The sequence below is a fragment of the Typopeltis vanoorti genome, chromosome 19, assembly GCF_054136105.1.
Source record: "Typopeltis vanoorti isolate ZY-2024b chromosome 19, IOZ_Tvanoo_1.0, whole genome shotgun sequence".
NCBI lineage: Eukaryota > Metazoa > Arthropoda > Arachnida > Uropygi > Thelyphonidae > Typopeltis > Typopeltis vanoorti.
Window position 1 is genome coordinate 89,107,908 of NC_143567.1, and position 25,562 is coordinate 89,133,469.

Sequence of the window (25,562 nt, forward strand, 5' to 3'; positions counted from 1 at the left end):
AGATGCAATCCGTCAGGCATGTACAAGCCTTTTTGTACATCAAACTCACTCCATATATCAATAAGCTGCACACCATTCCCTCCTGCACAATATTCGCTTTAAGTCATTGGCAATAATGGCCTTTCTTCTTGGTTCTGCCCTATCATACCGAGGCAACAGACCCACAAACTTTACTTTCTTGTTATTCATACTCACTTCCACTATCAATCCTTTCATATCTTCTATTATTGCATATTTTTAACCTTTCGAATAATTTGTACCAGCCAATACAATCAACTCGTTTGATCCATTCTTCTGGATACTTACAGCGTCACTAATAACCTTAGTATGCGTTGTTGAAGGGTGCGGGGATGTAGAGAGTTGTTGTAGGTCGTGTTATACGATATGTGTCTCTGTTGTTTCGATAGGTGATGTTGAAGTAATTCCTTGTTAATGACTTGTAGTGTTTCAGGTTTTTAATGCTCAGAATTCTGTGTATCGCCATGTGCTTGTCGGATATTGGTTGTTGCGTGTAAGGTGTCCAGATCAATGTTGACACGATTTTCCTGTGTAGTGTTTCTAATTTTGTTAGGTGGCTGTTTGATGTATTTGCATAGACTGTTATTTCGTATCTGAGTAGGGATTCGCAGATACCGTGATATAGGAGTTTTTTTTTTTATGTTGAATGGAATAATGTCTTTAACTTGGAAGAGTTTTGCTGCGATGATCCGGAGTTTGGTGTGTAGGTATTCTATATGTTTTGTCCATTTAAGGTGGGAATCTATATAGAGACCGAGGTATTTGGCGTGTGTTACAGGTTTGATTTCGGAACATTGGCAGGTATTTTTGTTGTTAATGTAGCGGTATGTGTGACAATGTATCGATAGTGATGCGGGGCGTATGATTCTTGGGTTGTGTATTATCAACATCTGTGTTTTGGTGCCGTTGATTAGAATTGCGTTTTGGTGGAAGTATATTGTGATTTCGTTTAGGTCTTGTTATACTTTGCAGAGAGCTGTGTTAATGTCTGTGTGCATTGTTACTAGTGCAGTATCATCTGCGTATTGAAATATTTGACTTCTTATGGATATGTTATGAACATCGTTAATGTATATGTTGAATAGAGTGGGTGATAATATGGCACCTTGAGGTACACCGGGTATTATTTGTATACTCCGACTGTAACATGTACCTATTTTTTTCACTTGTGTTCTGTTTGAGAGGTAGTTCTTGAACCATGTATGCAGTATTCCTCTTATACCTATTGAGTATAGTTTGGTGAGTAGTATGTTATATTCAAGTGTGTCAAATGCTTTGGTTAGGTCCAGCAGTATAAGGACGGCGTACTTGTTTTTGTCGAGAGCTTTGTTTATTGTGTCGGCGATGTCTTCTAATAAAGTAATGGTACTTTTTGTTTTCTGAAAGCAGTATTGGTTTTGTGAGATGATATTGTACTTCTGTAAATAGTTCTGTAGTCTGGTGTGTGTTATTTTTTCTAGAATTTTTGAGATGACTAGTAGTGCAGCTATTGGTCTGTGGTTCTAGTATCGTTTCTTTTGCCGTGTTTGTACATTGGCGTAATTACTGCAGTTTTTAGTTGTTGTGGAATAATGCCTGTGTCGAATATTATGTTCACGAGTTTCAAAAGTATTGGATTTATTGGTTCAAAGTGTGTTATAAGGTCTGTGAGTCTTATTTTGTCTATTCCTGGAGTGGTCTTTGGTTTTAGTTGTAGGATCGCTTCTTTCAGTTCCTGTTTTGTTACGGGTGGAAAATACATCGTTTGTGGTTGACTTTGTGTCGGTAGTTTTTTATTGATCGTTGGTAGTTTCTCTTTTTCGAGTTGTGTGATGTTGTTTGTGAAAGCATGGTTGAATGAGTCTGCTAGTTCCATTGGTTTGTGTCCTGACCGAAGCTTTTTGCAATAAAATCTTGTGCTTAAGTTTTCTTTTTTTCGAGTTACTAATTCGTTGAGTGTAGCCCATGTTTGCTTAATGTTGTCGTTATATTCCATGAATTTTTGAAAGTAGTAGCGTCTTTTTGCCCTACGAATATTTGTTGTTAATTGATTTTTTGTATATGGTTTGTAAATGTGTGCTACTGGGTGACTTGTTTAAGTTTTTTCCATAGATTTTCTTTTACATTAATAGTATTTAGCAAGTCATCATTTATTCATGGATTGTTGTCTGTTTGTCGCCTTTGCTTGCAAAAAAGCAAGAAAACTGTGTAGGTTTTCTTGCTTTTTTGTATATTTCTGTGAACTTTAGTTGAAAATTCTCGTATAATGTTACAGGATCATTTATTTTAAGTAGGGAATTCCAGTCTGTATTTTTTACTTGGTTATCGACAATGCTCTTTAGTATGATCGAGTTTTGTCGACTTTTGTGGTAGTGGGAGGGGGGGGGGTTGGAAACGTAATAAAACGAAGTTGAGACAAAGTAGTGATCGGCAATTTTGACGTTAATTACTGATGATGTATATGTATGGATGGGAGCCCGTATGTCGGTATGATCAATGCGCGATTTCGTTAGTGAGATATTGAGTATTTCTTCTCTTGTTAGGGAGTTAATGGTAGGGTTTATGTTGTTCTGACTTAGTATATCTAGATATGTGTTAGTGGTTGAAGAAGTGTGGTCAAGCGTATTTATGTTAATAGTTCCTATTAGGATGAGCCTGTGTGTTGTACGGGGTTCGATGCCGCTTAGCCATGTTTCTAACTCGTGAAGAAAACTGAGTGGATTATTATCTGGGAGTCTGTATATTGTTTTTATAATGTATTTGATACTATTGTGGCTTTTGATACTATAATAATAATAATAATAATAATAATAATAATAATAATAATAATAATAATAATAATAATAATAATAATAATAATAATAATAATAATAAACTGTTGGACGTTATATGAAGTTCCATCGGATTGGTTAAAACTAAGGTTTTATACATATTTAATTAAGTAGATAGAGATTATTGTGGAAATTACAGAGGAATAAGTTTATTCAATACAGCTTACAAAATTTACAGTAAAATTCTGGATGAAAGACTTTGAAATATTGCGAACAATCTACTTTCAGAAGAACGAAATGGTTTTAGTCATGGAAGATCATGTATAGACAATATTTATGTACTAAAATAAATTAGTGATAAAAAAGATAAGAATTTAATTTAGAGACTGATATGGCCTTTTTAGATTGCAAGAGAAAAACTATGGAATACAATGAATAAACATAGATCGCCATTAGGTTTTATAGAAGCTGTACGAGATTTATATAATGATAGAAAAATACAGTTACAGGTAATAAATTAACAGAAGAGATTGAAATAAATCATATAATAATCTGATTATTGAAATAAGGAAAACACCAATAAAACAAGGTGTCCAGTTAACTAGAAGAACTGTTATCAATACAATGCTTTATGCAGATGATCAGATTATATTACAAGACCGTGAAGATGACCATCCAAAATTAGTTTGTGAATTAAACAAAATAAGCGAATGATGCAATTTAAATATTTCACAAAAGAAAACAAAAGTCATGGCACTTAAAGGTCGAGATCATATTAGATCAATAATAGTTATAGAAAATAAAATAATAGAACGACAGAGTCTAATTATTTAAGCTGCATATTATCATATCTACAAGATAAAGATATAGTTGAAAGAATGAAGTAATTTCAGGACATCTGTGGAACAACAAGAAAACAAGACGAGAAACTGAACTAAATTTTATAAATTAATGACCACTCCTACTCTACTATACGTTTCAAAAATATGGACAGTTCAAAAGAAAAAAATCAGCTAACGCCTTTTTGTTTCCACATAGGGAGTAGGCAAGGCCATTTTAGTCCTATCTAACTTTCGGAGACTGAGTGGGCAGTTCAATCTCCACTGGTAACCAATCAGAGATAGCTGGCCCAAAGCTATTCCTAATTATTCGGTACGGAGTGAAGAAGGCGGCTAACAAGTGCCGCCAGCTCGCGGTTCCTAACCCTAACACAATATTTTTAATGTCTGAAAATAGTGTGGTTTCTACAGTCGATTTTCTTGAGTTTACCCGCTTGCCCGTGCCAAAAATCGACTGACTCGGGAATCGGTGGAGAAAAGGCTTAGAAAATGTTCCTCTAGTCGGCGACTAGATTCGAACCATAGGCTTTCGTCGTCCGGTCAAACGTCGTAGAGTGCAAACGCCACTTCTACTGAGCTACACAGGCTCATCCGAGACTAGCTAACTCGCTTCCATCTGAAAGAGACTTGATAAAAGTTCTGAATGGCCTAGACAAGATTCACAGTAATTCAGAAAGTGATTTCTTGATACATCAGATCCAGACATTTGCAGCATCTGGCTTTACTTAAGAACCTTCATCATATTCATTTTAATTTGATGTTCATTTTATTATTATTATTATTATTATTATTATTATTATTTTATTTATTTATTTATTTATTTTTTATTTTTATTTTTATTATTATTATTTGCTGGCCTGAGGCTGGGGATCTTTGGGTAATGAGAACAGATAGTTTAGAGGATATACTTTGCAAAAGTGAGCAAATTATTAATTTTTATGGCTATTGTGCCTATTTTTGTGAGGTGAGCAAACTATCTTGAAAAAGATCACTTGGATGCTAAGAATGAGACTGATTCGTATAAATGAGGCTGTTGTTAAATCTTGAGTATTGTGCACTCAGATTCGATTGCTTAGATTTCTTGAGATTAAGAATGGTGATGAGGATATGACGGGAGACCAAAATTTAGCTGAGTTGTAGAGTGTTTCCTATGAGATAGTTAGGTTAGTGAGTTAAAAAGTTTTACATATGGCAAAAGCATACAAGCTACTAAAGGGATTTTATACATACAGTAGCTGCTGAAGAAATTTTATAATTTCACACATGACTGGCTGGAAAAATAAAGTTGGAAGTTTTTACACTTGATTAGACTATAAATTATATATCTAGTTTAATCATTTATCCAAGTATTAGCAAACAAAGTTTGCGCCTGAAGTATCCTCAGGACTGGGGCAACTCGTGGCAAAGGTGGACTGACTTCATATCACTTGCCTTAGTATCCCATAATGCAAAGCACATCTCCTTGCAGACATACATGCTGCAATGCATTATGAGAAGGGTCACTACCCAGACCGGTTTCGACCTTTATTGAGGTTTCTTCAGTGGGAGCCAGACCCAGAGGTGATACCAAGGTTGAAGCAATGACTTCTGCATTGCTTCATATACGAGTTTTGGCAACTCGTATATATTGATATACGAGTTGCCAAAAGGTCAAAATCATCAAAAATCAGCTAACGCCTTTTTTTGTTCCAGTATAGGGAGTAGGCAAGGCCGTTTTTAAGCCCTGTCACACCTTATTATTAAATTACTCTGGATTAGAGAAAAATGTGGGAAGTTTTTTCAATTTCATTTTCTAGACTATATAATTTAATAATAAGGTGTGACACCTTTTGGGAACTCGTATATGGAAATATGACTTCTGCATTGCTTCAACCTTGGTATCACCTCTGGGTCTGGCTCCCACTGAAGAGACCTCAATAAAGTTCGAAACCGGTCTGAGTAGTGACCCTTCTCATAATGCATAGCAGTATGCATGTCTGCAAGGAGATGTGCTTTGCATTATGGGATTCTAAGGCAAGTGATATGAAGTCAGTCCACCTTTGCTCCAGTCCTGAAGATACTTCAAGTGCAAAGTTTGTTTGCTTACACTTATATAAAGAAAAAAATCAAGATTATAGCTTCTGGAATAAACTGAATGGATTTGGTTGCCTGAAGCTGTCGTGATTGCTTTATCAGTGAACAACTTTATGGAATGATATTGTAGACATTGGTCAGTGTCGCTAGAAAATGCATATACTGTACAAGTACAGTAGGTATATGCCTTCTAGTCGAGAAGTTATTTCACGTAGAAATGTTTATTAGCTCATGCTTCAATAAATTAAAGATGGAAAGAAGAAAATAATTTCTTGCAAAATATAATTTAAGATTCTTTAAATAATGCAAAATATGACAGATATTGATAATTGTTGATTAATGTTTTTAAATTGGACCTCCCGTGATAAAACTGACTCCATGGAGGTGCCTTCATATGTAATAATAATAATACTAAAATCAGCTAATGCCTTTTATTCCCTTATAAGGAGTAGGTGAGGCGATAATGTATAATAATAATAACATGTGTTCTTTGCAGGCTGTATTCTTAAATTGCAATAATTATAATTAGACATTTTACAGTCCAGGAATTATATGGGAATCGGGGCTTTAAGAACTTTTGTGCTCATGCGCAACTTAGTCAATTTGAGTATTTGAAGAATCTGGGATGCTGAATTTGTTAATCGATTCAAAAAATTAGGTTTAGTGAGGTGTGTGAATATTTCTCACTTCGCTTATGTGAGGGGATGTTTATATTGTCCTTCTCACGAATTTTCTCAGTATTCTTTGCGTTTAATTAAATAGTGATACTTAATAGTTATTGACAATGTTTAATTAGTTCCTGCATTTTTTTTTATAAATTTAATACTCATTTTGATTATTTGAGTTGATCACAGATGCTATTATAGTTATTTCAAAAAGAGAATGGCCTCCTATTCTCATCGAAAAGAAACTGATTCTGTAGAAACTTAATTGTTATCTGATACTATATAAGCTTATGTTTGAAGGTTATAGTGCAAAATAAATAATATATTTTCGAGCAGTAGCACTCTTAAATTGGCATTTAAGAAGGCGGGTTGTTAAATGGTTAACCCATCCTCCCCCTCCCAACAATCATCATCCAAGGAATAATTAAGTGTTATTTCCTTGAGAATGGAATAACTAGACAGTAGTTATTCCGCTCTGTGGACTTGCTAGACAGTAAAAGTTTAAGCAACATTTTGTGTACTGAACGCCAGACATTTCAAGGAATGGTATTTGTGTATGTGAGGTAGCCACACCATGTCATATACTAGTAAAAGGGTATCTGGTCATAAATGTCAATTCTTCATTGTGCCCTTACAGAAATACAGTTCATCACTTATTGCTTGTGTTTCTAATTGACTGCCTGCGAATGCATTATGGAATTTCTTTATGTATATTAGATATAACTTTTTTTTTTTTTTTTTTTGGACAAATGGTAGTGTAGCCACATCAACTTTTACAATAAATACTTTTTACAGTACGAAAAGTCAGTACCAGCTGTTTTATTTATTTGTGTTGTATCATGGCATTCTTTTTACTTCTTTTCTACAATCCCTCACACCACACAACAATCATGACTTTTATATTTCCAAAGTATTTTATTCTGATTTTATGTCTCTCAGCCTCATGACTTGCCAGCCTAGTTGGAGTGGTTACTGTATGTACTGCTCTCCAACCAATAGGTTGCAGGTTTGAATCCTGCCAGGGGTATATATATATTGTCTTTAGGTGGTAGACGAATTTCATCGCTTGGTGTGAGACCAGCCTGTTAACTGGCAGCTTGAAAATATTCCATGTTTGGTTTCTGGAGCAGGATTTCTGGACCAGGTAAAAAGTGAATAACCAAAAAAAAAAAAGAAAAGAAAAGAAAATTAATAAAAATAGAAAAAAAAATAATCTTAAACTACCCATGGTACTAACATGCTATAGGTGGGTTACATACTAATGTACATAATTCCTGATATGCACATTCAAAGCTGTACAGGATATTAAATAATTACCACATGGTTAAATATATATTACTAACTTTCTATAAATGATTTTCTTCCAAATTAATCTGTTGCTTATTAGAACTTCCAGTATTTTCAGATCTTACATTTTGGTTATCTAAGGCAGAGTTTCTTAAACTTTTCTGGCCCTTTCTAACTAGCTCCATACTGATAGTCATATTCTACCACCAGAGATGAGCCTTATTTATGCTACACCTAATTACAAAGAGTGGTTGCCATAACATATATAACCTTAATATTTTTCAGCAGACAATGAAGTAGGAGGAAAATTAGGATAGGAATGGGATATATTGTGAATTATACCAAAGGGAGACACTTGTAAAGTATTTAATCATTTATTCAAGTTAAAACATTCAAGGTATTAAGTTTACATATATTGATGTTAAGAATGGTACTGCTTTTTTTGTGTGTGTGTGTGGGGGGGGGGGTTCCAAGGTGGAGAGTTCTGTTCTCTCTTATCCAGCTCCACATTTAGTGGATTTCCCCTAAATGTGGAGCTGGATAAGAGTTACATCAAACTTCTCTTTAGTGGCATGTTTCTAGCCAGTTCTGTAAGTTATCTATCTTGTTTGATGAAAGCATACCTTGATATTTTTTTTATGTATGCCATCCACATAAAAGGATTCCTGATCCACTGAAATCCTGTTTCTGGTTCTGGAAAATATTTTTTAAATTGCTCACATAGCTCTGTAGTGCCATTTCAAGTCTTAGATAATCAGATAATAATTTTTTATTTTTTTTTATATTTTATCCAGCATTGTGAAATTCTAAAATCTCTGTTGATGAAGTATTTCTGTCATAGTTCCATTTTGTGCCAGTTGCTCTTACTTCATCTTGAATATTAAAATAAAATGGTAACATGCAATGCAAGATTCAAACCATTGAAAATGCTGAAAATATCAACTGGGTATGCCAGTTGGGCAAGCCAGGAGAAATCATGCATGCGATTGGAGAGGTAAAATATTTGACTTTCACTATCTCAAAGGTAGATTTTGATCTTGTCTCACAATTCAAAGAAACAGGTAGAACTCTTTTCACGAAATAGCCAGGATTATACTTATGCACAGGTGTATGAGGCCCTAGCTGCAACCCCCCCCCCCACAAAAAAAAAAAAAAAATTAGGGCCAATTTAAGGGCCCCAAACAATGAGGTGGGGTCCCAGAGCACTCTAGTGTCTCTGGCTGTACCTGCCTCAGGAAAAGTGTAAGTATGGCTCTGGAAATAGCCAGCGAACTTCAGTATGAAATAAAAATTGCACGTGTTTGCTGCCCATTTCTGCATACAAGATTTTAATAATACCTTCATTCAAAATACAATCCTTTATTTAGTTTACAAAATTTTTACTGCATTCATAACTGTTTTAAGGGCATCTAGCATGTGCATAGCAACAAGTTGTTCATAATGAATACTGCACTGTGTTCCTTTCACCAGTGCAGTATTGTGAGCATACAGTGGTACACAACAGGTTGAGATGTACAGCATGTGGGAAATATTATGCATGTTACGATTTTGAATTTGTATGAATTATGTAAAAACATTTTAATTAATAGAATGTTTAATATATTGTATTTTGAACTGTATATGAAAGTTTGCAAACTAAGATTTAAAAAATATATATATATTTATTAATAAAATTCTTTTGCTGCCTGCTAGTAGTTCATGGACCACATTTTGCAAAAGGCTGATCTAAGGCATTACTAACTGCATCATACAACTCAGCTCTCAGTCATCTGGCATTGTTCCCTGCTATCCTGGGCTTGATCACCTGTTTAATTAACCTTGCCTCTCCCACTGTAATTAAGTGACTTTATACCATCTGGGAGTAGCCCTACTCAGGCATTCTTTATCCACAGTGCTCTGTAAATGTATTCCCTCAGTCTGTCCTCATATCAGCATTTTGGAGACTTAACACTTCCTTGGTTGCTTTTCTCTGAACCCTTTCCACTTTATTTGCATCCCCTTAAAAATCAGGCAATTCCATCTGCATCCAGTAATAATTCATGTATTATATTCATACAAATAATGTCCAATCAAAGCGTTATGTGGAACCATAGCATGTATAATCCATTGTGATGTCAGTTGCAGCAGTGTGGTCCTAAGAGTTGGCCAGAATTAAAGATGCCATCCTACTCTATATATAATATCCTGAAATGCACTGATAGTATTCAGTAATGATTCATCCACTGAAAGTCAGCCATTATTTGATGGAATCTTGGCATATTGTAATCGCCTCTAATGATTTTAATTATGCTTAGACACTATTAAAATTAAAATAGTTTCCATAATAAAAATTATGGAAACTACTATGCTAACAGTAATAACTTCCCCCCAATGTTCCCAACTTGTTTCTCTTTGTGTGTATTTATGTGTGTGTATGTGTGTACTCCAGATGATGGATGACCTTAATGTGAGGATTGAAATATCAGGAAATTAAAGTTATTACTCTTAATATGGTAGAGTAGTCTTTGCATAACTTCACAAAATTTAATGCTGAAAAAAATGTGATAATTTTTATGTTTGTTAGTGTTTTTGTCACACTTAATGAAAGAATTTGTTTTGAATTTTCTTGATTTTTTTTTATTATATCACTCAACAAGATTCTGTAACTGGGATCAAAACAGATGAATCCCATGTAATTTAGTCCGCAGTTCAAAGGGGAAAAAAATAGAACTTGTTTTGCTTTTGTTCAGCGATGAAAATAACAAACAAAAACAAGGCAGTTATATATATATATATATATATATATATATATATATACAGGGTGTTCGGGATAAATTTGACATATTTATAATTAATTATATTTTTCCATAAGTTACATGTATTAACACACACTTCTCTTCATTTAAAAGTTTGGACCCTTCTTCATTCATATACAAGATGTCAGAAAGGATGGATAGCTGGAACCCACCTGAATCATGGAAGAGAATAACTTGTATCATGATGATTCGTGCCCGCCATCAAAATAAGGATATTACGACTGCTGCCCAATGCTCCCTGAATACAGTAAAAACAATCAGGCATGAACTAGAGACTTGCAATGGTGACTACGAGGATGTAGCAAGAAGAAAGATCCCTAGCAGACGATCTGATTGCGTTCGTACAGCAGAATTCCTCGCAAATCTGCAGGAACAGGTGTTGAAGAACCCTGGCATTGGAATTCGGGCTTTGTTCGTGGAGTTGCTAACTGTAGTCAAGCCCTGGATAACAAGGGTAGCCAATGGTAGGCCGTATGTATGGCAGCAGGATTCGGCCCCTTGCCACACCTCTGGGAAAAGTCAAAAATGGTTGTCTGAAAATTTCTACGACTTCACCAGTCCAAATGTTTGGCCTCCAAACTCCCCAGACCTTAACCCCATGGATTATTTTGTATGGGGCGCAGTTGAAAAAGACACCAATCGCACTTCCAGTAATACAAAAGCCCAGTTAATGGATAAAATTAAAACAGTTTTTGCGGCCCTTCCCAGGGAGACTGTAGCATCAGCTTGTTCGAGGTTCCGAAGCAGAATTGAAGCTGTGATCGATGCTAATGGTGGTTATTTTGAGTAAATCTTGTTGATAGTATTGTAATTAACTCTGCCTGTAATGTTTTTTTGTCAATTCATTAAATTTAATAGATACAAAGAAGATTTTCTTTTTCCTTACGAAACTGTCAAATTTATCCCGAACACCCTGTATATATATATATATATGTATGTATGTTGTATCTCTACATGAGATCATCCTTGCTATATTCCCCCCCCCCCTTGCAATTTTAGTTTCTCTGTTTTGTAACACTCACTTGCCCAGAAATGTATGCATTATTTTGATTTATAACTATGTATTAATGTTATGTTGAAGGATTTTATTACATACATTGTTTATAATTAGCACTAGTTATATGTTTTATAATAAAAAGGAAATAAAGATGACTGCAATGACTATTTGGAATTAGCCTATTAAATGCAAGTTACAAGATATATGCAGGTTGGTCGATTGGTAGAGCCTCTGCTACTAATGGCTCACACAAAAAAGTTAAGCAAGTTTGAGCGCAGTTAGTAGTTGGAAGGGAATCAATTGTTCGATGCTGTTGGCACACTCTCCCTCGATAATTATTGTTATTTGACACCTCCAGGGAGTCCCAAGACTCCCTGGAGGTGTCAAATAATAATAATTATATTAAAAACCAAATAGCCTAAACAATATTGTAGGGGACAAACTAGATTCTGAGAAGGCCAGACTTACGTTGGCTTAATTTTTACCAAAAAATTAATTATTGAAAGAGAATTTCAAAAAGAAATATGGATGGTCTTTATTGAATATGAAAAAGCCTATAGTAAAATTAACAGATGTAGAAATGTTTAAAATATTGGCTGATTTAAATATATGAAAGTTATTCTTAACTATTCAAGAAATATATATATGACGGTGCTCTGAAAAGTTCTCGGCCTAACAATGAAAAAATGAATTTATAATACTTGTAGATTCTCAGTAAGATCTGCAAAATACCCCTCTACAGCTGCAATCACCTCTTGATTCCAAGAAAAACGCTGACCAGCGAGGAAGAGTTTTAGTTTTGGGAAGAGAGAGAAATCAGAGGGAGCCAAATCTGGGGAATAGGGTGGATGTTCCAACAATTCATAGTGCAGATCCCTTAATTTTCTCATTGCCAAAACACTTTTGTGGGCAGGTGTATTGTCCTGATGAAAGATTATTATTTTTCTTCTGCAAACCAGGTGGTCTTTTCTCATGAATTTTTTCATCTAGTCTGGTTAAAAGATCGGAATAACATTTCCCGGTTGGTTATTGTTTTACCCTTTTCAAGATAATTAATAAACAAACTGCCTTTAGCATCCCAAAACACCTATGCCATGACCTTTCCTGCTGATGGAACTGACTTTGTCTTCTTTGACGCTGAACAACCGGCGTCTTCCACTGTTTTGACTGCTGTTTGGATTCTGGTGTGTAAAGGTGAATCCAAGTCTCATCCATAGTAATAAATCGATGCACAGAATCAGTTCTATTCTTGTTAAAATGCTCCAAGCAGTGTTCAGAGATTTTCATGTGAGTGTGTTTTTGATCTGCTGTGAGCAAGCGAGGCACCCATCTTGCGCAAAGCTTTTTCATTTACAATTCTTCATGCAAAATATATCCTACAAGTTCTTTTGAAATGCCTTTAGTCTTGGCAGTTGCATGCACTTTGACTTGCCAGTCATCCAATACCATATCGTGCACTTGATCAATGATTTCTGGTGGTAATGATAGTAGTAACTTTTTGGATATATTTCAGGTGGATCATCTTCACGGCTGGTACTCCCATGTTTCAACTTGGCTGCCCATTTCTTAATTGTCGAAAATGAAGGAGAAGAGTGCCCATAAACTTTTATGAACTTTGAATGAATTTCTTTTGGTGTTAAAGCTTCTTTTACAAAGAATTTTATAACTGCACAATACTCAATTTTATCCATTTCAAGGGATACAGACAATTTTGCTTCAGACAGCTGTATAAAACAAACTACATGATAGAATGACTTGCAATTTCACATGGATGCTTATGACAGATGTACTAACTTAGAATAATAAATCTTGCCGATAGTGTTGCCATCTATGGTCGAGGCCAAGAACTTTTCAGATCACCCTCGTATACAAGAAATAAAATAGCACTCAAATTAGAACAGATCAAAATGGAAAGACATATCAAGAGGAGTGTCAGGACATATTCTCACTTTTTAATATATGTGTATAAATGCAAAAACAACTTAATGAGGTCCTGGAATGTTATGGGGGAAGATGTCCCTTGACCTACTCAATGCTCCAATTCATTTCACAGATGTTCACTATGATTGAGATCTGTGGAAACCAGTCAAGTGTGGTGACATTCATGTCCACAAACGACAATTACAGCAAACTTATGACACAGTACATTGTCCTGCTGGAAAAGAATAGTCAGCACTGTAGAAATGCCACAAAATAGGAAACATTGCATTGTCAAGAATGTTCAGATACCTCTCAGAGTTCAATGGTCATGGCACCGTAAACAGATGTACAAGGCCAAACCAGGATCATACCGTCACATCACTACCTCAGAATTTCATAGCTGGGGTCACACGCTCTGGTAAGAGACGTTCACCAGTCATCCGCCACACCCATCAATCTGCTCAGTAGAGGGTGTAGAATGATTTGTTGCTCCATAACGCAGCTTTCCAAACTTCCACATCCCATTGTACATGCTTTTGCACCACTGAAGATGACACTGCTTGTTGCTCTGGGTAATGTGCTTGCATGTTGCAGTTCTATGATGGAAACCCATGTTGTGAGCATCGGTTCTGAATATTTTTTGTGCAGATTTGTGTTTCAATTGATGCTCAGAATTCCACATTCAACATGCCAGCTAACAAATGGTGATTTTTATATATCTTTTGTCACACCCTACAGTCATGTCCAGTGAGGGTGGTGGGTCGTTCACCACCCTCAAGTAATATTAAACGACTTTAGCATTATTATTATTATTAAGATGTGTAATAAATTATTACATAAGTAAAAAATGGATAGAATGTCTATTGGACAACAGCAGGCTATTGGAATTGCTGTATAGATTCAAATTCTATTCCTATTTATAAAATAAATAGAAAAAAAAAGTGAGTGTCGCTAGTGAACGTGGTGGTCGTGTTGAGTTATGCTAGAAAATATCTTTTTAAATTAAAGTATAGTGTGGGTTTTTTTGTCTCAAATTGTGCTGCAGTTGTGCTTCAGTTGGATACAAGTGTCCTTCAGTGGTGTTATTGTTTGAAACTCTGTTGTATATATTGCGTTTTCGCTGCTGTTTCACTACTTCAGCATCTAAAGATGGCGTCCAACAAGAAACGTAGGTCAGCGGCTTGGAGGACTTCTATACGAAAGTCTGGTTCTGCATTAGATTTTTTGCAATGGATGCATTGCAGAAACTGCTACATGTATGCGCCGAAGAATGAAGGATCTGTGGATTGTTTGGCTAAATGAGAAGAATAAAAATGTCGACATATGTGAGAAGTGGCATGATAGGCTGGAGTGATTAGGAATGGAAGCAGATGTCGGGACCGTATCGGAAGAACTACGGCAGGAGTTCATGAAAATGAAAAGTGACCTTCATCTTCTGCAAGAGGATTTGGAAGTGCTCAGTAAGGAGGTTCTGGAAATTAACTGAAGGGACATGTGGTGCAAGTGTGTTGGACCTGGTCATTGGTTCAGAGGATGTATGCATAAGTAAGGTGTCATCGTTACCTCCAATTGGTGAGAGCGATCATATGGTATTGACTTGGGAGGTTGCAAAATTTGTGGATTTCTCTCTTAAGAAGGGGAACATACAGAACTACAGGTTAGGCAGTTATAACAAGCTTCAGAGTGAGCTTGCAGCTGTCCTGTGGCAGAAAATGTTTGCAGTGCATAGGATAAAATCAGCAGGTATCTGAGGAAGGCAATATCAGATTGTGTCCCCATGGTCAGGAAGACAAACAAGGTAGGCGTTAGATGGATGAGTAGTGGTATCAAGCTTGATCTGCAAAAAAAGAAAATGTTATGGAGAATTTACAAGGAGAAAGGCGATCAGTACATCCATGAGCAGTACAAGGCTCAAGCTAGGAAGACTACCAGCATTGTAAGAAAAACTAAATCAGATTATGAGAAGACCTTAACCAAGGAGATCAAGGGTAATTCCAAAGAGTTCTTCTGCTGTGTGGCAAGTAAAAGGAAGAATGACTTTGGAAAGATAACTTTAGTGGGTGCTGATGGTATTGAGGTGACAAATTCAGATGGAATAGTAGAGCTACTAAGTGATCACTTTTCAAAAGTCTATCAGCCAAGTGAGGATATCTCTGTACCTGTAGCAAAAACTAATGGAATTGAAGTTAAGAAATCATAAGTACTTAGTATATTGCAAAATTTAAATGCAAACACTGCTGTAGGTTTAGATGGAATATCAGCTCCAGTGTTGCGTCAACATGCAAAGGAATTGTCAATGCCTCTTACTTGGTTATTTAACTTGAGTTTGAACTCTGGTATGGTGAAGTGATATATGGTCCCTGGAGATTGGAAGGAAGGCAAAGTGGTTCCTTTGCATAAGGGTGGCTCTAAAACTGTGGTAGTTAATTACAGACCAATCACCATCTCAGGAGTGGTGGTAAAAGTATTGGAAAAGTTGGTTAAAGACAAAATTCAAGAATGGGTGGATCAGGATATGATACTCTATAGAGGCCAACATGGTTTTGTTAAAGGTCGATCCTGCCTTAGCAATTAACTTTTTATTATAGAATGACATCTGAGTTGGACAAAGGAAATAGCTACACAGTGGTATTTCTGGTTTTGCTAAAGCTTTTGACAGGATACCCCATGGAATACTCTTGTGCAAATTAGAGCAGATGGGGGATGGATACTAAACTGGTGATATAGATAGGAGAATGGCTAAGGGAGAGATACCAGAAGATGATGTATGGAAGAGCAGAGTCCAGGATGAGGCAGGTGAACAGTGGTGTGCCTCAGGGCTCTGTGCTTGGGCCATTGTTGTTTAATTTGTGTATAAATGATATAGGAAATGGCTTAAATGGAGAAATTCAGTTGTTTGCTGATGATGCAAAGTTGGGTAGCGCAATAAAAAATCAAGCTGATGTTGAGAGTTTGCAGGATGATTTAAATAAGCTGGCAAAATGGACAAAAGGTAATGGATATCAGTTCAATGTGGAAAAGTGTAAAGTATGCATTTTGGGATTTGTATACATCAATGTGTACTACATTGATGGAAAGGTACTCCAAGAGATTGATGAGGCTAGGGACTTAGGGGGTGTTGGTGGATAGGGAGATGAAGTTCAGGGGACACATTGCTAAGGTGTTAAAGATTGCACATAGGATTACTTGGTTATTGAGGAACACACTAACATCCAGAGATAAAGAGGTTCTTATTCCCCTTTATAAGGCGGTGATACTTCCACATTTGGATTACTGTTCTCAAGTGTGATCACCTGGATTCCTTCGAGATGAGGAGGTTGTGGAGAGGATTCAGAGGAGAATGACTAAGTTGGTGAGTGATGTAAAAAATGCTCCCTGCATTGATAGATTGAGAGCTTGTGGATTGCAGAGTTTGGTTGATAGGCAGAGAAGAGGGGATATGATAGAAACATCTAAATTACTAAAAGGTTTTATAAGATTGATGCAGGGGAAATGTTTCAGCTGTGTGATAGTGATGAAAGAACAAAAGTTCATCCCTGGAAATTAAGGGAAAGTGTGGTTAACAAGGGTATGAGAATGAGTTTTTTTGCCTTGGAGGGGTGGAATGCATTGCCTTATGGTGAGTGGGTGGGATGTATTGCCTGACTCAGTTGTGAGTTCTTCGTCTGTAAATGAATTCAAGAAGAGATATGATAGATATTGTTTTGATAGTTTGGGTCTCCTGCGATGAGTCTACTAACTCCATGGAGATACCCGTATTAGTAATAATAATAATAAAGAATTTGACTAAGTTCTTGCATGAGACTGGAATAGACCACTTGGCCTATGATCACTGATATCACATTAGATCATTGTGATAATGCATTATGTTGTTATACAAGAATATTATTATAAAATACTCCTTTTTATGGTTCTCTGATTAGTTTCATACTTGTTTCTTGTTACTCTGCTATTTGCATATAGAAAAAGCCGCATTCCTTTTAGTCCCATTAGCTATTATTCCTCTCCTGAGTCTTTGCTTAGTTCTGTGATATATGATACAATCTCCCATCATCCAAACTACAGTCCTTACATGAGTTCCTGTTACTTTCCGCTTTGGTAACTTTAATTTTCATATCTTAATGTTCATTCTTGCTCAGAAAACAGTTGAGGCAGATGCCTGCATTCTTTCTTCTTCAGATGCAGTTACCTTCTCTTGCATACAGCCATACCTCTTCTGTCATCAAATATGCTCCAGATATCAACATATTCTAAACCTCTTCCTACACATTCTCTATCATTTCTCAGTTCTGCAATACTGTGTGGAGGTAACACATTATTCTTCCTGCTTAATCTTCATTTTTTTTATTGCTCTCAAATATTTTGCTCATTCATATTTTCTTTCAAGTCTATGTATCATCTATCACTATCATCTCACCAATATTCCAATCCTCTCCTCACCTCATTGTTTGTTTTCCCAAACCAACATTTCTGTAATATTATATTCTACACATCCTGAATCATAGAATCTTCATACATTCATTGCACTCCTCACAGTCTCTCCCATAAACAATTTTTGTCCCTTTCCCTCACTTTTACTTCTTCTCTTACTTGTCCACTTTTTTCTCCTCTCATCTCTATTTCACTTGCTTGAGCTCTCTCTTTCTCATCTTTTGATTTCCCTCCTCCTCTCTCTCTCTCTCTTTTTGTCTTTGTTTTTTCTCATTCTCCCAACTTGCTTTTGTACTCTGTCCTTTCCATCAGCTGACCTCTACTCGACCTCCCTAGTCACTCTCTTCCTTTCGCCTGTCACTGATTAATATCAAAACCATCCATTACAACTGATATTTTCACCTATTACACTGTTCATTGTTAATTCTTAATTCAACTTTCTACCTTTTCCCTCATCCTGAATCAAGTTACCGATAGCTGGTGAAATAAAATACATGGAATGCATAGTCATTTCTTTACTTCAGCTTTAATTCAGTGACATAACAGCTTGAATCAGCTGTTATGCCACTGAAACTTAACCAAAAAAACACTAATAAAAGGCAAACGTACAGCCTCTTGGGCAGTTTTTATCTTATGTAGTGGTTACAAAGCAGTGACCAAGAAAATTCTCCCAAGCAAATATTCCTATGTTGGTGTCCAAAACCTATGGATGAACTCAATTTCTGAAGATACAACAAATTCAGATGAATCAACATGTGGCAATTTGTATAACTGATGATTTCAAGTAGAAAGCTGGTACATATCCAATTTTTTGAATCACGTGCAAAGGGGTTACGTGTTAGCACTCAACAGGATAAAAGGCAAAAGGCTGTACTCAGCAAATTGTGTTTGAAGAGAGCTCTTTTCATGAAGGAATAAAATTGCAAACCTGGATGTTTTGAAATGTCTCAAAAACATCATCTGGATGATTTTGGAAAGCTTGAAGGCCACAGAATTATTGATATTGTCAGAGAGTTTGGAATCTCAAGCATTGTATCCAGGCTTTAGACAGCATTTCAAACCAATGGAATGTGTTCCACATGTTTGCTAAGAAGTTGCCCTCACTCTATCATAGAGCATAAAGACAGAGTTTTGGTTATAACAATAAAATGTAATCAGTGCATCACAGCAGATCAGCTTGCACAGGTACACAAGTATCTCTAAAAACTGTGGCAATACTCTGTGACAAGTAGACCTATATGCCTGAAGGCCTGTAGTCTGCATCCCTTTATCCATGAGCGCACGTTTTCAGTGGTGTTTGTATATAAAAATTGGACAAGACATCAATGAGCTAATGTACTCTTTACAGATGAGTCATTTTGGTCTTTCCTACAATTCTAGATGACTCTTGATCTGACATGAAAGTAGTATTACTTACCATCACAAGAATGTTCTTGAAAGGAATAGATATGGTGGTGCTGGGTTCATAGTGTGGAGAGGTATTATGTTTAATGAATGCACCGAATAAAAGTTCTGGAGAAAAGGACTATGACTAGTGAACAATATTGCAACCACGTTCTTTAACGTCATGTTTGATTGTTCCGTAGGTGAAGAATTCATTTTTATGGATGATAATGCCACACCACATCATACATGAGCAGTGGAGATACTTCTGGAGACAAGGATATTAATTGAATCAAGTAGTCAGCACACTCCCTGGATCTCAACCCCATAGAACACATTTGGAATGCAATGGGGAGATGCATTGTGGCTCGAAATTCCTGTCCAGAAAACAAACAAAGCATTATCCTTACTCTGAAGTAGGAGTTGACCAGTTTGCCTCAACTCCTGAATCACTTGGTGCTAAGCATGGTACAATGTTGTGAGAGCTTCATCACAGTTTGGGGCAGACATATTCCATACTGAAATGTCTCTCTGCATAGTTTTCTGTAAGCACTGTACATTAATTCCTTAACTATGTCCCTAGGAAATTTGTAACTTTTGCAAAAACATATTATTATTGTTATTATTATTATTTATTATTATTACGGGTGACTCCAGGGAGTCCTTAGACTCATTGAGGGAGGCCCTAAACATCATGTCCATACAACTATTCGACATTCTCACAGTCTATCATACCTTGCCTTGAACTCATTCACTGTCATAGCACCCACAACAGACTCTGGCAGCTTATTCCACTCATTTACCACTCTAAAAGTAAAGAACCCAGCTCTAACACCCTTGCCAACCACACTCTTGCTCAGCTTCCATAGATGTCCCCCTAGATCTCCCAACACCAGTACTGATCTCAAAAATATCCTCTGAATTAATCCTATAGAATCCTTTTAGCAATTTGAATGTCTCAATCATATTTCCCCTTTTCCGCCTATCAACTAATTTCTGTAACCCACAAATCTTCAACCTGTTCTCATAAGGTTCATTCCATAGACCTGCTATCATCTTGGTCACTCGCCTCTGGATCCTCTCCACCTCCTCCCCATCAAGAAGAAACCGAGGTGACCAAATTTGGGCACAGTTGTCGAGATGAGGTCTTATCAAGGCTTGGTACAGAGGTACAATAACTTGCTTGTCAAAGTATTTTTCAACAACCAAGTGTGTTGATGAGCTGATTTAGCCACTTTTGCAATGAGCCCCCTGAACTTCTTCCCCCTATCCACCAATGCTTCCAAGTCCCTGGCCTCATCAATCTCATGGAGTACAGTTCCACCAATGTGGTATACTACTAATCTTTTCACCCCAAAATGCATAACCTTACATTTTGCCACATTAAATTGACATCCATTCTCCTTAGCCCAGAACTCCAATCTATCCAAGTCTTCCTGCAAGATTTTGACATCTTCTGCATTCACTATTGCCCTACCTAACTTTGCATCATCAGCAAACAAATGAACTGTTCCTCTTAGATCCCTCCCTATGTCGTTAATGAACAAATTAAACAGCAGTGGTCCAAGAACAGAACCCTGCGACACACCACTAGTCACAGGCCGTCTTTTGGACTCTACTCCTGAATAAACTACTCTCTGATATCTCTCCATCAACCACCCACCTATCCATCTCACCAATCCTATATCCATTCCCATATGTTGCAATTTACGGATTAGAATTTCATGTGGTATCCTGTCAAAGGCCTTAGCCAGGTCCAGCAGTATCACTGTAAACCCATCACCCTTATCCAGTTCAGCCGTCACTGTGTTATAAAACTTGAGCAAGTTACTGAGGCATGATCTACCCTTCACAAAGCCATGCTGTCCCCCATACAGTATCTCATTATCATCAATCCATTCCTGTATTTTTCCCTTGACTACTTTCTTCAAGATCTTGACGACGACCCCTGATATGCTGATCGGTCAGTAATTTGCAACCGTAGTCTTGGATCCTCCTTTATGCAGTGGAACTATTTTCCCCTCTTTCTACACCTTGGACTAAACCAGACCCAAGACTCAGATTAAACAACATGATCAAGGGCACTGATAATTCTTTAGCTGCTTCACATAAGACCCATGCCACAGATGTATTCACATTAAGGTTCTGTAATAGACTATTCACCACCTCCACTTCATTCATCACAATTCCCATATAAACTAATGGTTCCTTCATTTTTTCAATGTCACCACCTGGCTGATATACCCTTTGCAAAGTGCTTGCTCAGTAATTCCACTATATCGACTGATTCAGTGACCTCCTTAATATCGTCATTCCTTAAAATCATTCTGCCGTGTACAGTTTTTTTTTTGCTTGCAGCATATTGAAAGAACTGTTTGGGATTCTCTTTAGCTTGCATAGCTAGTTTTTTCCTTTCATAATCTGCTTTTGCTTTTTTTAACACATTCGTTACCCTTCTTGCCTGCGCTTTATACCGTTCGTGTCCCTCCGCAGTTGTTTCTTTTTTTTGCAGCTCAAGCTTAATTGTGTTATTCATCCATTTAACCCCTACTTGTTTTACTATTCGGACCCTAGGCATACAATCAGCCATAACCTCTATCGACATCCATGCTCTATCGACATCCAGCCCTTGCAGTTTTACATGCCATGGCACTGATTCAAGCAATCTCCTAAGCTTGTCATACTTGCTAGCACGGTAATTCCACCTACACCCTGTCTTAATCGAAAATTCCACACCTTCAGTCACCTCTCAGGTCAAGACCATATGATCACTCACACTAATAGGTGGCAACATGGTCATATTCATTACAGTCAAATTCTCAGATGCTATTACCAGGTCAAGCACTCTCAAATCCCTAGTATTTTCACTTACATGCTGTCTCAGATAGTTATCCCTTATTAATTGAATAAAATCCATTTCCTGTCCTCTCCTCCTTCCAATCAATGTTACCATAGTTGAAATCCCCCATAATAATTACCCTCCTTCCACTCATTTCATCAATTTGTTTATGCATACTATCTCCTCCATCTATTCCATCACCTGGTCTATAGCAGCACCCAACTATATATTTTGTTTTGCCAGTCTCAATCTCACACCAAATATCCTCAAATAAGCTCTTTTCGCTATCCTGCAATACAACTTCAATTCTCCTTGGCTGCAGTTCATTAGCTATCATCAATAACACTCCCCCCCCCCCATTTTATTCTCTCTGTCCCTCCTAAACACACAATAACCTACACATTCTATCCCACCAACTATATCATCTTCCGTCAGCCATGTTTCACTAATGCCAATAACCTGTGGCCAGGAAGAGCCAATCAAGGCCAAAAATTCTTCCTCATTGTTCCTAATACTCCTGGCATTAGTATATGTGAAATGCAGAGGTCCCTTTGTCCCACCCCTATCTTGATAGTTATTCTAACTATCCCATTCCAATTTCTTGCCCTTAGTACTGGCTCGGGTACATTATATACATTCTTACACTCAACTGTCTCACTGATGTCCGCATATCCATTCTCCCCCCCCCTCCTTGGTAGTTCTAGTTTCCCTGGTTCTGCACATCCATTTTCACTTCATTCAGCAACACTTTTTCCAGTCTCCGCACACCAAATCCATTCAAATGCAGGCCATCCATCTTGTATAAATCCTTTCGCTCATCAAACTCATTCCACACATCCACGAATTCCATACCACACTGTCTGCATAACCTGCGCATAAAGTCATTTGCAATTATGGTCCTCCTCCTAAACTCCTCTCTGTCATACCTGCAACAGACTTACCATCCTAACTCTGTCACTCTTTTCTTTAGCTACCTTTAACAATACTTTAAAGTCTGCTCTCATATTGCATATTAATTTGTATGAAATTTATAATGCAATTTTTGTGTTATGTAATTTATTAGTTTGCTGGCAATAAATTTATATCCACATTTAGCTGTAGTCATGAAAAGTTTTTCACATACAAGTAAAAATGGAGTTTGTCCTTAGCTTTTAGACACCAGTATATAACATTCTATTCTACACTTCCTGAATCATAAAATTGCCACATATTCATTGCATTCCTTAGTCTTTTCCCTCAAACACTTTTTTGTCCCTTTTCTTCACTTTCACTTCTGTCTTCTCTAGCTAGGTCTTCCCATTTCTTAAGGTTTGTGGTTCATTACTTACTTTAAGGCTATTAAAGTTTCTGTGTGCAAGTATTGTTTGTGTTTGGTATTAAATATGATTTCTTAAAAATTTATATATATACTGTACACCCCCCTTTAGGGTACATATCAGGAATTTGATGATGATGATGATATATATTAGTCCAATGCACAAAAGTTGTGAAACCTACGGCACTCCAGTGCCATATGTGGGTAAGTGGTCAAGAAGGAAGGCATCTTATGTTTTTTGAACAACTAGAAGGTGTATGTTAGAGAAACGGTGTTGGAAAGACTGTCCCATAGAACCATAACATGAAGAATGAAGATAGCAGGTATGAAGAAAGGGGAGGGGGACAAGAAGTTTGTTTGGTATGTTTAGAGCTGAACAATGAATGAGTGTTTATCAGCAGCTGCTCAAGTGTTTATGGGTTTGAGGGAAAGTGGAGGAATAGTTTTGGCCAAGATCTCTAGAACAGACCCTGGCCAAAACTGTTTCTCCACTTTCCTTCAAACACTGCCCATAGGAATATCTATAGTAGACATTTAATGTCTCATTTCATTTGTATTTTTATATATACTGTGTATAAAAGTATGCGGTATGCATATTTCCCATTTCTCTTATTAAGCACCTCAAGTGATCTTCCCAACTATTGTGTTTCTATGAATGTTTATTTTATATATGGTATGATTGAATGACTGTCTCTTCTACATATTTAACTGATCAAAATAAGTTACTGTTGTTAAATATAATCATATATTGACTTTTCATATTTATGTGATATACGTAATACTTTTTATATTGTTATATTTTGTCTAATTATAATTAAGAAAAAATGAATAACTAAATATAAATAAATGAGGAATTACTAATTTATTTCTTATTTTTCAGAAAAAAATATGTTCCTTGTAAGCTGGTTCACTGGAATCTTGAGTTATCTAGGTAAATATCATTTAGTTTATATAAGAAATGGTAAATTAAATGATTTTGATGTTTTCTTTATTTCTTTATTCTTTAATTTACTTTAAGAAATGCCATTGTGGGAGGACTCTTTAGCAGGATTTATATGCAGAATTTGAAAGCACTTTTAATTTCTTCTCATTAAGATTAGGCATTTACCTATAATATCTTTATCGTTCTTTGCATTTTGCAATTGGTTCACATCTCCCTCTTTCCTTTAGCCTCTTCCATAGTTAGTGAAAAGAAGCTTTCCATGCAATAAATGTTCTTTCCATTTTATATTTCTTGATCTCTTCATTTAAACTGAGCATCTAAATATATACATGTCTCTTCTGATATCTTTATTCATTTTTTAATGCTTATGCAGTGTCTTTTAATTGGTGTGAAGATTTATTTCATCTATAATTTGTCTCCTAAATAAATAGATTCAATCACTTTTTTTTCTTATCTATGATTATTTTTTATCTGATATGGTCTTTGCTTCTAAATGCCATGAATTTTTATTTTATTTTATTATTGACTGCCTTGTTTAACACAGTACAGTCATGACCCAGTTGTTGATCATCTTTATCATTTTTTTTAATACGGTCTAATCATTTATATACAGCAATTATTATTAACTGGATAACTTGTTTTATTGTTTTACAATTTGATGTGTGTGTGTTGAAAAGACTTGATATTCCTGCCTTATTCTTTGATTATTTTCCTTTTCTTCTCTTAATTTCAAATGTATTTTTGCATTTTTATATAAACTTTGTATAGCTTATACTAAAAAGGATGATGTGGATTATTCTGGATAATCTTTTCTTTTATTCTTATACTGGCATCTCCATAGAGTTCAAATGCTTGTTTTAAAGCATTTGAACTCTATGAACTCTATTTGAGTTCAAAACATTATTCACACAGTACATATACATTATTGTGCTAAACATTATTCACACAGTACATATACTTCTTATGCATTCACTGACAGAGTACTTACATTACCTCTGGCATCATATTATGCTCAATCGCTATTCTAGGACTCAGGCAAATTGCATGATGGTTTTAATTTTTTAGAAAGAATTAATTTGTACAAACACATTTGACTATAAATTTATTTATAGTCAAATTATTCATTAGGTTAATACATATTATTAATTAGGTTAAATTTGACCAATTATGTATTATCATATATTTGTGTCACCCTGCTGTAATTTTGTTAATATGTAAATACCATAATGCTAAACATAAATTTTATGCATATATGCTGTATAATAATTCCTTTCTGACTCTTTAAGTATTAGTATAATAATGAATGT

At 36.1% G+C, this 25,562-nt stretch overlaps 1 protein-coding gene across 1 annotated transcript in view; it reads left to right on the forward strand.

The window, feature by feature from the left end:
* Positions 1-6,204: 6,204 nt before the first annotated feature.
* Positions 6,205-25,562, forward strand: part of LOC150096322 (small COPII coat GTPase SAR1-like) — a 120,547-nt gene continuing 101,189 nt past the window's right edge. Inside the window, exons 1-2 of the mRNA XM_090408893.1 lie at positions 6,205-6,348; positions 24,193-24,243. Coding sequence (XP_090265019.1) covers positions 24,201-24,243 — 43 coding nt within the window. The 5' untranslated portion in view covers positions 6,205-6,348; positions 24,193-24,200. The remainder of the gene's footprint in view (positions 6,349-24,192; positions 24,244-25,562) is intronic.